The 17,655-nt window shown below is 38.3% G+C and overlaps 1 protein-coding gene across 1 annotated transcript; it reads right to left on the bottom strand.

Moving 5' to 3' along the window:
- Nucleotides 1–307: 307 nt before the first annotated feature.
- CRLF2 (cytokine receptor like factor 2) lies at nucleotides 308–14,996 on the bottom strand (the record flags this gene model as incomplete). Its single annotated transcript, XM_082014086.1, has 8 exons — nucleotides 308–580; nucleotides 1,787–1,871; nucleotides 2,933–3,047; nucleotides 5,068–5,230; nucleotides 5,947–6,086; nucleotides 7,670–7,842; nucleotides 8,617–8,728; nucleotides 14,921–14,996. 8 exons carry the CDS (start codon nucleotides 14,994–14,996, stop codon nucleotides 308–310), a joined length of 1,137 nt encoding a protein of 378 aa, XP_081870212.1.
- Between the last annotated feature and the right edge of the window lie 2,659 nt (nucleotides 14,997–17,655).

Genomic DNA, 17,655 nt, shown 5'->3' with positions numbered 1-17,655 from the left:
TATTATGGAGGAGCTCTTGTTCTCTCCTGTCCATATCAGGAAAATGGGGCTCAGTTTAGTCTTAGAGATAGACCCCAATTAGAACAACAAATTCTAACTCTATAAATTATCAGGCATTTATTTCAAACAGTGAGCACGCCCAAGTGGTCACGGCTGCTGGGAGAGAACAGATCTGAAACCAGAGAACACAGCCTAATCTCTTTCTTAATGTGAGTCTACTCATGACAACCTTTTCTATTCAGCCAGTCCCCTAAACTCATCAGGATCTTTTATGTAATTTCCTAACACCTTCTGCATTATGCAGATTTTATAACATCACATACATGTTGTCATTCATTAAAATCTGAAAGCCAGCAAAATTAGCTATAGTGTTGGATGTTGGCATCAGGCAGGCAGTCTGAGCTGCGTTGGAGTCATTATTTTCAGGTGCTCCTGAAAAAGTGAGTATTTTTTCCCGAGACCCCTGTTTATCACTGTTCTTCTCATCCTCTTGCTGGCTTTCTGCCTCAATGATGCACTCTGGTTCTTCATATTCTAGCTTGGTTTGCACCACTGCATGATCAGCTTTGTCTATCCATTCCTGGAAAATGAAATTGTTGATGTTGGCAGGAACCGAGATATCAACCAAAAGAAACCTGGCTGTACAGACACTGATTTTCCTTTAACAATGGCGTCTTTCCCGGATAAGCCACAATGGAGAAGATGAAAAGGAAGTAATATAGATAGACAAGCAGGACATAACATAGCAGGACGAAAGAAGGGTAGAATGGTAGGAAAGCAGAGAGGATTCCACAGATGCATACAAACTCACACCTATTATTGAGACCACATTAAATACATCTTCATTTTTAATCAGGGCCTTTAGAAAACCTTGGATGTGTAAAAAACCTGGTGGTCTCTCCTTGATAGACTCATGCATTCTTTGACCCAAGCCCTGACTTAATCTAAATTAAGACTGAGTTTATGTGGAGATTTAGGCAAAATAACATTTCTGTATAGCTTCAGTAATAATTTGCATTCATATCTTTCTTCTTCAGTTCCAGTTTAAAACTATCTTATATATAGAAAGTTTTCAGTTTGTCACTGAAACATTATTACTGCTCTTTGATATTGTCATTGGGTTTGAAAATGTAAATATTTGACGTATCTCCACTCAGAGGAAACTTAGTAGCAAATAAGATAAAGATAGCCCAATTAATACAGAAAAAATGTACATATGTGATGTCATGGACTCAAGAAGCAGTGAGAAAACAAAAGCAAAAACTGTGGTCTATTCATTTGACAGCCAACTTGTGTCTAAAGGTTGAGTGACCTTACACCTCTGTGGCTAAGAGGGGATGCTTCCTACTGTGACTTATGCCTCCAAAGGCACGAGTGCCATCACTGTCTCAACACTAAGTTTCACAGCACTTCACAAACATAAAGGGCAAGATCAGGGTGAAGCAAACTCCCTGAGCTATTGTGTGCAGGAATGGATGCAAACACCACAGTGGCATCTCACTGAATATCGTGCCTCTGGACACCCTTAAATTCTTCTCCAGCAATTTCTCTGTCTCTTTCTATAGAAAGTGTCTTTTCACAGTGCCAAACCAGCACTACATTGATTATATGAACTCTGGTAGTTGTTCTGTGGATTCTCTTGGTGATGTTGCACGAAGGGAAGGGCTTTTATCTTGGGTCAGATGGTGCTTGTGGTAATGTCTGTGCAGAGCAAGTATCAGTAGCTACTTTCAAATTATTCTCAACACTGCAGAGTTCACAGCCTTGCTAGGAGAGGAACCTTTACCTGGAAATTTCCATTATGATCATTGAAGAGATCAGCAAATATGTATTTTGGATCTGGTATAGCAGGCATGACTGACTTCTGAAGCCTGCAAAGAGGAAAGAAAAATAGAAATTGATGTTTTATTAGAGTGTAGTCATTCATACAAAAATCTACTTCGGCACAGTTCTGTAGCCACAAATAAATTTCACATGACAGTACTCTAGGCTTGATTTCTTTTAAATGTGTTCTACAGTCAAAAAGCAGTTATAACACTATGATAATGCCATGAGGCTAAGAGTCATTTTTCTGCTGGATTTTCAACCAGCCCCATCCTAGTACAATCTGGACTCTATACAAACTTCTAGCTAGTCAGCAAGTGTCATTCTGCTCCAAGAAGTAGTTGGTATTTTACATTCCCTGTCCACATTCCCCTAGACAGGAAAGATGGTGCAGCAACCAGCTCTATTGCCTAACTTAATGAACACAAATGTAAACTTGAAACATAGAAGTATAGGAGAAAAAACTCAACCTATGGTCTAAAAAAGTTATGAGAGTCCCATACACTTTCAGATCATTTTCTGAAACACTTAATTTTTGGCTTTTTTCTTCCACTGAAAAAGCCAAGATTTGGGGCTTTGCAGGTTTTGTTTGTTGTTTGATGGCTTGATTTTTAAAAAATTGTAGATTCTAAACATGAACAGAGTCATTCAACTGCAAATCCAAATATTGACATAGTCTTATTAAAGTTGAATGAACTTAAGCTTACTTCAACAAAACACACACTTACTGCAAACAGACATTGAGTCTGATGAAAGTTGTACAAAAGAATGTCAGTTCAGAAGAAATAACCAAACTAATTGGCTTCTCAGGATTTAACTAGGTTTCTAAAAAAGAGAAGAAATTAAGTGCAAGCAACAGAATTTTATCCTGAAACATTGTCTTTGACAGACAGACAGAATTGTTCTGTTTTTTAAAATTAAAGGCCTTGGTGTTTGGAAGGCCAGGATGCATTATCCCTCAAAGAGTAATTAAGCTACTAACTTCTACATCTTCATGATGGCTTAGTTTAACAGATAAGAATTTTGAGTGCTAAAAGACTTGGTCCTGAATGATAGCTCTATTTTCATGACATGGTTATTTAGTAGTAACCAATAAATTTATATTTACCTCTGCCATTTATACAGAAGAATCAAGAAGATAAGTATCATTAGAAGCACTGCCAGCAAACAACTTAAAACAATTACTGTGTTTGACTGAGATTTTATATCATCATCACATGAATCTAGGAAGAATCACAAATAAAGTATATGAAGAAATTATTTTTTGTTTTAACAGTAAATATTCCTAATCACGTTAGAACATTGACTTTTCTTTAAAAAAACAAAGCATAAAAGTTTTAAAGAACAAATAAATCAAGTTCAATTGTTCAACTGAAACTGAAAAGAAAAGCCATCCTTCCCCAAACCTTGCAACAAAAGAAAATTGTGCTTATATACCTAAAATGACCTGGTACAGGACAAAGGAGCAGGCTTACAAGCAAAGAATAGAGGTGTTATGAATGAATTGAATATTTCTTCTCATCTTCATCACATTGCATTGACAGGGATACAGCAACTTTGTGCTAAGATCTATATTACATACACCTACTTACAATCACCAAAGCTGCGAGTGCAATTTTACATGCAGCCTAAATGTCTTATTTCCCAAGATAAATTAAACAAACAAATAGCATCTCCCCCATGCCAGCAAACAAAAACCCAACAAGTCACAACTGCTGATACCCAGAAAGTAGCTAATGGCAGGACATCATCTAACACAGAGGTATATAAAACTGATGCATTTGTGTACTTTTTGGCATTCTCAGTGTTTTTCCTGAAGTTTTTGTAATGCCACCTCAAACTCTTCCTCCTCCTACTGACCTTCTGCTCTCCACACAAATACTATAAAAGCTAAATGGTTATTCATACAGGACAACTGTCCAGCCTGTTCCACCCGCCTGCTTTGTTCAGCTTGCCCGAAAGCCACAAGAAAAGTGATCCCCAAGTATGTTATTCAGAGTCTATGAAATTTCTTGAGCACATGATTTGAGCAAAAAATTTCTTTGTTCATGGCTTCCTCTGCTAGTTCTGGAGTCAATAACAACTCATTGAAGTCATGAAGTGAAGTGCTTGACCCAATGAAGGCATTGCGCCAATGTTACTTCTGATCCAGGGGCACCCAGGGCATCTGGACCATTAGTCAGTCTCCTGTGTGATTTTCTTCCTTGCAGTTATGTGCTGGCAGCCTCTGGTCAAATGGTCCAGGTAGGGCTGTTGCCTGCTTGCCTCTCGGAGGTACACAGGGAGACATTGTCTTCTGTGTTTTCTAAAGGGCATTTGCCAGCCACGCCTGAGGACATTGTTGCAGGCTCACAATCTGCATGGTGGAGGAGGCTTCGCTGGAGGTCAACACTGTAGCTACTACTAGTGTACAGGCTACACATACCTGTGCTCCAGGATTTCATCTCAGCTTTGTGCATACAGGTTTTTTTCAGGTGAGCTAATATCCCATTGCATTTTAGAGAACTCAGATCTCAGTACACTGGACGTTTGGGTGTCTCATAGTTCTGATAAAGCCTAGTGGGTGGCATTTTGTTCTTAGCTGATACGATACGAAAGTGTTGGTATGGTGTACAGTCTTTTCCTAACTACAGCAAATATGTTTTTTGTTTTTGATAACCAGTAGAAATACTGTTTCCATCAAAGAGCTATTTGAAATCAATGACACTCAGTTAAAAGTGCCTGTCTGGTGGGAAAGTAGTGCTGACACTGACTTTGCTTCCATTTCATCTCTTTTTCTCCATCCTCCCTGTTTTGATCTATCCAGCACACATGAACATCAGACTGCTATAACCTCTGGTCCTGTAGTTCAACTGGATGTATTTTCAAAACAAACTGCCGTCAAAAATTGTGCATCCAGGGTGTTCTTAGGGTTCAGGTTTGATGTTTACATAACGTATGTGGACACAACCCCCCCATGCATCACCTCGCTGTCGTTGGTGGACCCCAGATGCTATTGTGATGCAAATAATGACACCCTTAACTTTGTTGGTTATGGCATAAATTGATAGTACTATGGGCCATCAGGAGCGAAGTAGACAGGAGTTAAACAAGGGCAACTAGACATCCACATGAACTTTCTTTGATAACAGAAGATGGAGCACAATAGTGCAACTTTAATTTGCTGCATGTTCCCAGCTTCTCTTGCAGTCACCTCTTCCCCATTTTTACTTAGACAATATATGAATGTAGCACAGATGTTACCTAATAATGTGCCATTCTTCCAAAACGTTTCTGCTTCCCAGTCACTGCTGTAATTAACTACGTTGCAGTAGGGTACTAGCCTCTTCAGTCTGACCCGGAAAGAATAGCATTTCCTTGGATCAAAGCCTTGCTCTCCAACACTGCAACACTTAGAAGTTCTGGACTGAGAAGGAAAGTGTATCATCATTAATTCTGGATTTCAAAGCAGTGCTTCAGAATGCTACACTCGGCCATGGTCACACTAGGGCAAGGGATATGCCAACCCAAACCTCAGAACTGCATTTTAACTTCTCTGAATTTTGACTGACTCTTCATTATTCATATCCATCCCTTACTGTCTGATATTGAGTTGAAGGTCACAACAATCATTACACAGTGCATTATGTTACAGTTGCATATTTATAATATGCAAAGACACTTCCGTCCACAAAATATTTACATGTTATATTTGAGACTGGAAAGATTTAAGTCAATGAAATAATATTTAGAAATACTTAACATCTAACTTCAGAATAAATAAAAATCCTGAGTGATCTCTTTTCTTTCATTCTATTTCATGGTTTTTTTCTTCCTTTTTCTCTCTTCTTTTAACTCTACTCTACTTTCTGCTTTTATGTTCCAAAACTCTTCTATTCTGAATATATGACTTTTCCCTTAGATTGTCCTCAGCTCTTTGGGTGGCAACTGGGTATAACTCAAAAAGTAAATGTTTTCTGGCATGGCAGGCATCCAGGATCCTAAAAATCTGTTTTCTGCTACGAGCTCTATTTGAAAATGTAGGATGGGAGAACAATTTGAAAACAACTCTATTTTACATTCTGTGGAGATGCTACGTTCAGGGCCTTCCAATGCTGATTAAAAATGCCATGTCCAACTCACTTGCCAGTCTTTGTCAAACTTGCTTTTGTATTGAAGCTCCAGTCTCAAGCACTTCACAGCTCGCTCTGGTTTATTACAGCTTACAGTAACAGTGTCCTCTTTCCAGAAGAAGGTCACATTTTCTGGTCGATTAGGCTTTACTAAGAAAAGAAACAAATTACGCTCTAGTCTCTTAAAAAGAAGTGCTTTGCAGTTAAAATTATTGTTATTCCTTCCTTGTCTCAATATTTCTCTGAGTAGGAAATGAAGGAGGTGGATTTTCTTCTTGAAGAGCTCACTTTTGTAGCTGACCTCCCTATTAAACATCAAGCCAGAGATTTACACCGTGACACTGTTCACCATTTGAGGTGCCACATTCAAAGGTAGATACTATATCATGTCAGGAACCTATTGCAAATACTTAAGGAAGGACTCCAGTCTCTTCATACTCCCTGCAATCAAAAGAAAGAAAGAGGCTTCTTCATTGGAAAGGAACTGACAAATTCAGTACCGTAAAACATACAAGACACACTTGTGCAGCTGTTTGAGGCTATGTGGGATATGGTGGGGCATCTGTAAAAAGCACTGGGTGCCTACCTACGCACAACTGAATATACCCCTCACTGTTTTCAGATGGTCCGAAGAGCATGTGATTGTTTGATCTATGTAGCTGGTTGGTCTTCAGTAGTGGGAAATAAAGGGGTGAGAAGAGTGTTATGTGTTTTCTCAATCCTTCTGGTTGCCTTTTTTTTATTATGAAAATTCTGCCTTCCTAATTTAAAGACTTATGTCTGATCCTTGATATTTGTTCTTTGTTACCTAACCCTTTTGAAATTAATTTTAGTATCAGTGCATGTTTAATAGCCAAAATTAAAGAATGAGGTTTCAGCTCTCCATAATTTAGCAGATATTAGCAAAATTATGAGATATCAAAATAGTCTCAAAGATAGATGTCTTGACAGGTTTTTTTAATCCCTTTTGCTAAAATTTTATTAATAAATGTTAATAATGTATTTGGAATATATATATATTTTCAGATAATTCTATGTTGTATATTTTCTGCGTTTTTTATCAGAAAAAATCCCTCCACTTTAAATGCTTTAACTATGTGCAATTCCAGAAGATTTTGATAAACTAATCTCACACTAGATGTCAAATATGTATTTGAGCAAGGGGGATTTAATAAAAACAGGAACATCATCTCTCTACTACTAGGAGGAAGTCTCTTTTATGCTGTCAGACTGTACCAGAGCCATTCAACTAATTTCTATTGACATCTGATGATGGATTTATCACAGCCTCTTTGATAAGAAGTAGTTTGCTACCTCACATCCCATGAAAGATGGCAAAAGAATGGAAAGTTGAAAATACAAGACCACACAACCAGCACTAAGACAAGAAACTATCAACTTTTATTCATTTTCCTGATATGAATACTGAGCAGGCCTGCACTAAACTAAACACACCCATATATTTTAGTATTTTCATTCTAATTTTGAAACTGTTTTGGGAGAAAGCTGACTGTCCCATGTAATCTCACTTAGTTGCAGCTGCACACAGGCCTCTAATTACTAATGACAGCAAGGGATGAAAATCAAGATGAAATAACTAAAGTATGGTTTTGGCACACACACTAGTAACAATTTATAAACAAATATAACTGATTTCTTCTCAAACTAAGGACAACTAGAGAATCAGTGCAGTCACTAGTATTACTGCAGTAGTTGTAATTTTACATACTTACTATAAAAATCAGATTTTAGTCTTTTAGAAAAAAGCTCTTCACTTCCATTGCTGTTCCTGATAGAGATGGCAAGGGTGGGCCCTTCTGTCTTAAAAAGACATCCAGAATTATAATCTTGATCCAATAAATAGGTGGGACATGGCTTCCAAACTTTGTGCTTGCCTTCATCAAATCTACAAATGAAATAATATTGGTGAATGGAACACTCTTACCAATTAACACAAGTTAATTACTTTTTGTTACTGTTCTTTCTTTTTTATTTCTTCCTTTTTTTTTTTTCTTTTTCATTTCTTCCTTTTTTTTTTTTCTTTTTCAAATGCTCCTACCAAGGGAAGTCTGCATATGGAATTTCTTGAAGTGGCAAATTTCATAGTGGTGTGAGGGAATTCATTACCCAAACCTCATTGACTTTCCAGCCCTGGGTTTTGATGTAGTCTGAAATTATCAAGTTTCCTTCCTGTTGTTGTTTTGTAAAAAAAGAATGATTTACTCAAACAGATATTTTCATGAACCTGTTTCCAAGATGGTAGTGTTAAAAGTTCTTTCACATATACCACCCAAAAAGAAAAAGGAATGTCAAGCACTATGACTGTCTTTAACCAAAACATTAAATTTCTGTTAGTCATTAATGCCAGTTAATAAGAAATATATACACACATATGTGGAAAAAACACTTTCGATAGTGTAATTAGCATTAGCATTTAGCATAAGGACAGAAGAGGGACAAATCTTTCATATAATGTCTGTTGTGACTACTCAGCAGGCTTATTGATTTGTGCACTTCTGTAACAGGTTGTGAATATATTCGCAGGTTTCATGCTGGATGATTAACAAATGTTAAAAGAATTTTCAGGTACCATTCACAGAAGACTCAAGTGGCCTTAGACATTTCAGCCTCCCAAAGTAAATCCTTTAAGAAGGGAAGAATAGGCATTGTCAATACTCACGTATAAGAAAATGACACATTCTCGCTGGGAAATAGTTCTCTTGCTGCCCATGTGATCTGCATCTTCTCACTATTGAAATTTATTATTTTGGTACTGATGGCATGTTTCAGACCTGCCCAGGACATTGACAAAGAATATGATTCCAGCATCCCTTGACATTGGTAGGCAATCAGTATTTCAAAGATATGAATGCAACAGACTCAGATGATCATAAAATAAAAAGACATAAGACTATATAAAAAATGCAAGGAAACAGAGTAAAATAACCTAGAGAGGTTGAAATTAGAATTTCAAAATAGCAAAATGAAAGCATACGCAGCAACACCAGAGAGCACCCCATGGTCCCTGGGCCAAAAGGCATAGACTGGTTCACATGTATGCAATGCATAGGGCCTGTACCTTGAGGCCAAGTTTCCCCCATAATACCTGCTAAGGAAAAGTATTTGGGAACTAATGCCCCACGGAGCCTCTGTCACTGTCAAATATTTACTGTAAGAAACAAGGGACTAACACCAAAGGTCAAGACCCGTAGGAACCCGGAGCAGATCAGCACAAGTAAGTATACTGCATATTTGATCTATGTGGTTCTGGCCAACTCCACCTTACAGACAAGCAACATCATTTAATGCCCTCTGACTGGACACAGATATTATTTCCTCTCCTGATCTTCTCTTTGTTATAGCTCTTGCTAGGGACACAGGTATTTTAACTCTGTGTCCGTCAGGATTCCAGAACCAGACACTGAAGACAAATCTGACATTGAAAAATGGAGAAATTAAGGTGGCAGAAGGATTAGAAATCCATTCTATATCAAGGAGAAGGACGAATTCTTTATTTTGCTTTCTATAAGATGTGAAATTATATTTACCTGAATGAACAAAGAGGAAGAAAATGCATCTTCAATATCAGCAAGAAACCGCCTGAGGGTAAAATTTGCAGACTGGTGTCTGCCGAAACGAAGTGTCTACCACTAAAAACTTTTGCTGGGCTATACCTGCCTAGCAGAAGAATAGATGATTTTAGCTTTGATTGCTGTCTACATTTTATGCTATTCTGGACTTTTGAAGGGGTTTAAATTGGAAAAATTTAAAAACATTTCTTATGAGCTTTTTATCACATACAATGATCCTGAATGTTGTAGGAAATAAGGCCTAACTATCCCCATGGTTGCTATCTCCTGCTCAGTAATCAACGCTAAGAATGTGGGAAAGGCATGTGGGTTCAAGTAACTATTGGCTATATCTCTGCATATACGCATTTCATGACTTCTGTAATTAGGGTTAGTCAAAACATTTTTGTATCGATGTAATTGTGTTGTAACACGTTGTTTTGTCAAAATCTTTCAAGAGATAGTTGTGAGAGAAATCCAAGAGACACTGGATATATGTAGCTTGCAGGTCCCCACTTTTGTGATTCATGGAGCTCTGGTAAAAAAGGTTCTGCTCTTACTCAAGAGAAGGACTTGAAAATAACTCCTCCATCTCCCAACTGATGCCTGCAGGCTTGTTCTGTATTGTTTTCTCAAACTGAAAACCTCATGTGTTTTTCTGAAGAATAGAGAAGTCAGTACTATTACATGCTGAAACAAAAACAGAACTTCAGAACCTCAAAATCTGTCATATAATTGAATTTTATCCAGCCAGTTCTACCTCTGTTACAAGAAACTACCTAGCCCTTGTTTCCTAACTCTTCAAGCCCTCTGTAAGTCTCCCCAGCAGGCCTAAGAGATGATCTTGTCTTTAACTAAAGCCACTAAGAAATATGATGGCAAAGTGCCTAACAGTGGATTCTTGGTCTGCAATTGCACTAACACATTTTAACCTTTCTGTACTAAATTCTAGCACGGTTGTGCTGTGCAACGTCTAGTGTTATGCTTGATGTAACCGAAACCTGGATGTCTACTTGGACTTAGATTTTCTATAAAGACAGCATATTTGAGTGTAAAACTACACGTTCTCCTTCTTTAAATAAAATTATCATTATAAAAAATAAAATAAATGTGCAGAATACTGTACTGTCCTGAGATCATTTTTATGAGTATAGTAGAATGAATCCTTTCAAGTCTCTTTAGAAGCAACAAAATAGGTACAAGCAGTTGGCCCAGGATGCGAAAGGTCTGTTTGCATTGATTTCTAATGTTAGGCAAATGGTGCGGTTTGGGTTTATACATTAAACTGGTCTCAGGTTGCTCAGTACTGTAGAACTGCTAGTATCTGAAGTCTGAAGGGAACTGTAAAGCAAAGAGGTAACTTTACTGGGGAAAAGTAGGTGATTGTAAATGTCAAAAGATCAGTAAAATTTTGTGGGATCTTGTAGAATTTGCTATGGAAAACAGCTTTAATCGCCCAGGGGTGTTCAGTCACTTTGGTCACAAGAGCTGTACAGCTACAGAAAAAAGGGAGGAAGAGGAATAAGGGAGCTTATAACCTAAATAGGCAACACCATTAAAAGGAGGAGAGGAAAAGCTTGTTTTAAATACCTCCAAGACAGAAATACTGCAATGTTATGAGTTTTATCCCTCCAAGTTCAGTGGTAAAATAATATTGTACTGCTTAGTCTTTCTGAATTATTTTTTTCTTAATGGGCAGTATAAATAACTTTTTAAAAAAATATGTTTATAGGGAAATTGGTGAAATTAATACAGATAGCACTGGTTCATTAATTGTGAGAGAGAGCACACAGAATTTACCCATGCAAAATTTTTGTTTACACCTGAGAAAAACTATGGTGTCAGTATTTACATTGAATTTACCTCTGATGTGTGCTTGGGAAGCCCCTTGAACCTCTGGCTATGTATTCCACAACACTGACACAGCTATCAGAGAAATAAAATTTTGGTGAGGTGGTAACCTACCCTTTCTTCTCCTCACAGGCCAGTTCTTGAAATCCTTTTTTGGGATGCCACATTTTGCCTCAATTCCAATGCAAAAAGGACATCAACATCAAAACCGTGAGTCTTTTTCTTTAATGGGATATTCAATCTCTTCAAACTCGCAGTTGATGCATGGTTGCATCTAGAGATGGATAATAAGGAAACCAGAGGGACCAGACGGGGTTTCCACACAGTAAGGAGTGGCCACTAAGTTAAACCTGAGGGTCTGATCTGACTGGCCTGTTGGAAGGCAACAAAAGTCATCAATTCATTCTGAACCTTGGACAACACTCATTAACCTCTATTATTTCAGTTATGATAGCTCTATACGACTTATTAGCGGCTGCAATTCAGAGATGCACACTAAATCTTGGGTTTGGCAATACATATTTTTTTGGATGACAGGGAAGAATATCCGTTTGGCTCCAGTCCTGCAGTGATTTATTGATGGACTTAACTTTGCATGCTCTGAGTAATTCACTTGACTTCAGCAGGATTACACAGAGCGCATCAACTTAACAACACATATAAATCTTTCTAGGATCAGAACCTTTTTCTGCAAAAAACCTGCATAATATTAATTGAAACTCTGAGATTTTAACATTTAAATACAAACTCCAGCAACTGCAGTTTTTTATGTACTAAAATGGAAGGTAATATGTTATTAAATACTTTAATAATAAATAGAACCATTTAATAGAAATGGAACAGAAATTGTAACAAACTGTCTGGTGATAGATACATATTCTTTCCTGTGCTCTAGTTTTTAAGAACTTCAGAAGAAACCAGTCTTGACATAATTAACTATCGATGTAGGACAGAAAAAGCTTTACCAATCTTTTATTATTAAAGACTGTATTTCTAGGGCTCTAGTCAGGACAATTTTCTACTGTGCTTTCTAATTCCACGAGTTCTGTAGCCTTTTTGAGTGTGGTATGAGTTGTGTTTTGTGTAAACATTCAGTAAACATTTCTGTGCATCTTTTCAAATTATAGCATGTGTATTTTGCATAATTCACATTTCAACATGAAGAGATGCATAGCATAAGTGAGTTTTTTAGAGTTTGGATTAAACTGATGTCAAATCCTGTAAGGATATGTACAGGTTATCTATAATATGGTATTTCCTTCTTATAATCTTTCCTTTACCTTTAACTGAAAAGGTGTTTAGTTTCCTTTTCTTTCTTTTTTTTTTTTTTAAAAGCACCTATACACCTATGCTTCTGGAGGCAGAATGGCAGAATCATTCATACCTTTTGTTAATGGAAAGAGATAGGGAGAAAATAGAGGGGACCCTTTCTCTCTCTTTCTTTATGATGGAATTTTTATGAATACACATGTAACACCACGGATCATTCTCAGCTAATGTGCCAGCTCTTCCACAGTAGTTGTAATTGTTTAAAGCATTCTCCTATTCATGATCCTAGAGGCACACAATAGCCCAGAGTAACACATTTATAATTATTCTTTGTATTATGATAATGGTAGACGGAAAGGTCAAAAATATTATGAATAGGCAGTCCCTTGGCTAAAGAGAGTGGCAGCAACTTTCTCTCTGAGGATGGCCTGCTGGTCCAGCTAGGTATTCAGTATGTTGCAGTGCTGTAGGACACATGCCAGTGCCCTGGAGCATATGCTTCAAGAGCATTATCCAAGTCTACATCTTTGGTAAAACCAGATGAGGACTGGTAGGGCTCCACACAAGACTTTAACCTCACAGACACTGCTGGACACCTAGCTCTTCTCAGGACAGAGAAGCATGGAAAATACCGCTCTGGTGTGTGAAGAAAGTACTTTTACAAGGGAAAAAAGAAGAAATTTCCTTGAGCAATAAATAATGCAGACACAACCATGAACAAGAATATGAGCGAGTACGTTCCACCTCCAAGCCACTTTTCAAAGTTTATTACTCAGAAAAAATGCTATTGAAGGGAAACATTGTAAAAAGGCTGAATGTCATGGAACAGATCAAAAAAGAGAAAAAGAAGAGGCAGAATGTCAATCTGCATAGATAACAGAATGGAACATGCATGTACTGGAAAAGTTGCAACCTCACTGAAACATAACAAAGAAAAACCACTTTCGATTTCCTTACACTGATGAAACCTGATAAGTAACCACATGTTGAACTTCCACATATTGCAGTACACTGTATAGAAACTACTGCAGAGCAAGACCCAGATCTGAGCCTACAGTCTTTAGTTACCCTTAAATACTACTCACCTATGAGAACATTTCATTAATAGGAACACATGTAGGCAAAAGTGCAACTTCTTGTGTACAAGACACCTGAACTGAATGCACAGGACAGAGACTGAATAGAAAACCTCTTTTCAAGAAAAGGAACAAGACAACAAGAGAGAGTTTTTTATAAACATTTTGAGGCAAGGTGTAATCCTTATAGCATGATTCTTATAACCCATCAAACAGTGCTTTTTTCAGAAGATTGCCAACCATTGCTAGGCATCACAACACTTTGCACCAAATAAGAACCACAACTGTAATTTTCAACTCTTGTTCCACAAAGTCATGCCATCAGTACAGCATGGCTATAGGTGGTTGCCATCTCAGGACAGGAAAGAGTCATGTCTCCTTGCAGGAGAGCCAGTGACTCACAGGAGCAATCAACACTGGAGAATCAGGTGGTGATGCATTGCTGAAAATGGTACTTACTGTACGTCCAGCAGGACAGAGAGCTGATTTATAGGTTGACAAGACAAGATCATAAATTTAAAGTATTTATTTCTCCCAATAAAATGAATGACAGGGAACTTGTGATAAATTAACAAGACTGAAGATTAGATTATTGGTCTATGTGTTGGGCTTTATGTTTGATTTCTGTAAGAATCCATTTATCTTTGGCAAGCTACAAGGAATGGCATTGCAGACAAACACATGAAATAGAGATGTTCTCATATTCAGGTAGACAAATAACCAGTCTTTAAGGTCTTTAGTAATTTTGCCATTTAATAGTATTTTTACCTTGATGCTTTTTCAGGCACAAGATATTGCTGCATATTTTCCCATTTTTCCCATATACCCGTTTCATTCTTCTATAATACTAAGCAAATCTTACCTGGAATCTGTTTTATCCATCTTTGTTCAATGGAAAAGCTAGTCTTTTTTGGATGCAGTCTACTCGGTTATAACCTATGCCTTAGAGAGTAAGTAGTCGCGCTTGAAGAACAGACACAAGCTTAGCAAGTTCTGTCTTGATTTTTTATTAGAAAATTTTCATAGAAATCTGTTATTATAATCATCATTATTATTTTTTCTAAGGATCCACTTCCACCTCTGCTGGATATCAATTTCTGTTTGTTCTTTTCACCAAAAAAAGTATTGAATATTGTAACACGTGAGGTAAAGTACGCACAGAAATATTGCTAACTAATATACACATTTCTTGAATAATTATCTGTGGATTTGAACTTACCAGGAGATTGTGACTGAGAAGCCACCAGGTTGGTGAGTGTGAAGATCACTGAACACGTTTGAAAGATGAGTCTCATGGTTGGAATGACACAACAGACTGTGAAGAGATGAGTAATCGTAAACTCTGGACTTTGCTATTTGATCACTTTATACCAGAGGCTGGAGGGAACAGGAGGAAATGACTACAGGAAATAAAAACTTGACATATCTCTAGCTATAAACAAATGAGCAGTGCAGGATTTCGGAATGCACACCTTCTTCATACCATGTTAAAAAAGATAAAATTAATTTATCAGAATGTGAGTATCTCTCCTGTCAGCATTTTGTTTTATCTTTTCACAGATGTATAAATAAGAGGTGACCGTAGCCCTGATCCAAATGAGGCCCAGGTAGCTGTGCATAGGTGTGACCACATCATATCATGGATGAAGACACAGACCTCGAAGTGCCAGTAACCTGAGGGTAGGAGAGGCACACACAGCCTGCCTCTTACAAATCGGGAGCTGTTGCTGCTAGCAGATGTTTACACTGCCACTCCACATGCCTGATGCACCTCAGCTGGCTGGAGCCACTTCTGCCCCCAAATGAGAGCAGAAGTTGTGGGCCTTTCTGTGACAGAGAGAGGTGAGCTGCTAGGGCAGGGAGGCTATTGCACAAGAGGTAGCACTAGGGTGAATTTCCTTCTGTGTTACCTGGACAGATATATGCTGCTATAGCCTGAAAATATATCCATATATCTAACATTATATATGTATACACTATACCTATACTTTATATATCCATATACCTAAAATTATACACAGAAAGTGGGAAATAGAACAGTGTTTCGCCTGAGATTAAACATATTTTAGAAACAGCAGAACTTAAAATCTTATAATAATCACAGTTATCGTGTCTAAAGAGACTTATTATCTGTACGTCTGCAATAAACTGGGCTAACATTATGTCCCCATAGTAGTGCAGCAAGCAGGAGAGGTGAAGCAGTGGGGTGAAGCAGTTGGTGCTGAGGACTCAAAAGCCAGACAGTGTGCATGGGGACAAGAGGGAGTCTTTCCTAGACTAGCACCAGTCCAGCCCTATGGGCGGAATGCCTGTTAGCAGTCAGAGTCAGCTAGATGCCCTCCTGGAGCGCATCTTCAGGGCTAGGTGCACCCAAGAGGAGCCCAGTGCTCCACTGTGTGAACAAAGCATTGGGATGATTGGAAGATTCACTTCACAAGGATGGTCTTAATCTGAACTGACAAGTCAGTGTGGCCTTAGCCTGCTGCCCTTGTCCAGCAAGAGCTCAGGAAGACAGCCTTAAGTGACAAAGTGCTCTCTCCTCTGGGCTTGCTGGCTGCTCCCTTCATGTCCTGGTAAAAGTTTACAGTTTACTTTTCTAGAGGCATGTGAAAGAGGCAAACACATTTTCTCCCTTCAAATCCAGTCTTTCCCTTCATTAAGCATCACGCAAAATAAGCTGCTCCATGGAATCAATAGGTAAAGATTTAAATGGCAGACCTCAATTCCTATCTCTGTTTCCTAGCTGGTCTCAAGCTTTTTCTGTGCTTGCATCAGAAGTACAGGAACCTTCTTCTCATGGAGGGGCATGCTTGGGCAGATGAATGACTCCGTTATGCTGCATGCAAAGTGGCCTGGACACACACCCCATACTGCTTTCTGGAGACCTTGTTCCCTAGGCTATTTTTTGCCTCCAGCTTCTCAAGTAAGGAGAGTGGAAGTTTGTTTGCTGCACATGGTGCTAGGTAGGGAGCTGGATCATGGCTGGGAATACACCCAGAAGTTGCTGCCATGATTTCTGTTTAGGCTTATTTTCATTCCTTTCAGAGCCTTTGCTGACATGTTCACTGTCTTTTTTAATCCAACAGTACTGTTTGTCTGATGAGACCCTTATTAGCTTTGTCACATCATATAAGTCTCCAGTCAAGTGATGTGATACAAGTTTTGATCTGGCTATTCACTTTTCTTGAGTTGGCTACTTTCAACTGGCTTATCTATTGCATGACCCAGGAAGACCTATTCAAATCTTAGTGAGTCTTGGACACCCCAGCACGACTGTCTGACACACAAATAGTACTCTGTTAACTGTCTAGCCCCTGCTTTGATCAAGTTCCTCCAGGGACGCATTAAATCCTGGAACTAAAACAACAAGCAGCACACAACTGAACTACCAAACTAGGTTGTAGGTGATAGTTAATGGAAATCTGAAATCACCATGGTTTCTACAGTCAGCATTGCAGAAGCCAGTGAGATAAACAAATGAAGACAGACATCCAAAATTCTCTGGTTCCCCAGCACATGGCAACTCTGACATGTGCCCATTTGAGTTAAGAACAAATTTTCCTCCCAGAACATGTGTCTTGAGTGTAATGGAGCCAAATTTGTCCCTGTCTGCTTTTTATACAGATAAAACACACTGGACTACAGACCTCCTAAGACAGTTCATTCTTTGGGGGAAAGAGGTGTGGGGACACAACATGCAAAGGAAAGGTATCTAAAAATACCTTCTGGCTTATAATTATTCTGATTTTGAGACAGTAATCTAAACCGAGGTCTAATTCTCAAGTGACAACAGCTTCTTTTCACTGACACTTTCCTCCTACCTATGTTGGTACCTCAAGTAATTATCTCTCCCACCAACCTCTACTTTCTTTTAAGACACCAAGGGCCTCTTGAAGTCAAACAAAATTCTCCTTCTACCACTTTTGAAATCAGACTTAGGGCTGAGGTTCTGGG

Source organism: Phaethon aethereus (genome assembly GCF_964289735.1).
Source record: "Phaethon aethereus genome assembly, chromosome: 1".
Taxonomy (NCBI): Eukaryota; Metazoa; Chordata; class Aves; order Phaethontiformes; family Phaethontidae; genus Phaethon; species Phaethon aethereus.
The sequence above is the reverse complement of the archived record's forward strand: the minus strand, read 5'-3'. Positions and strand labels throughout refer to the sequence as shown.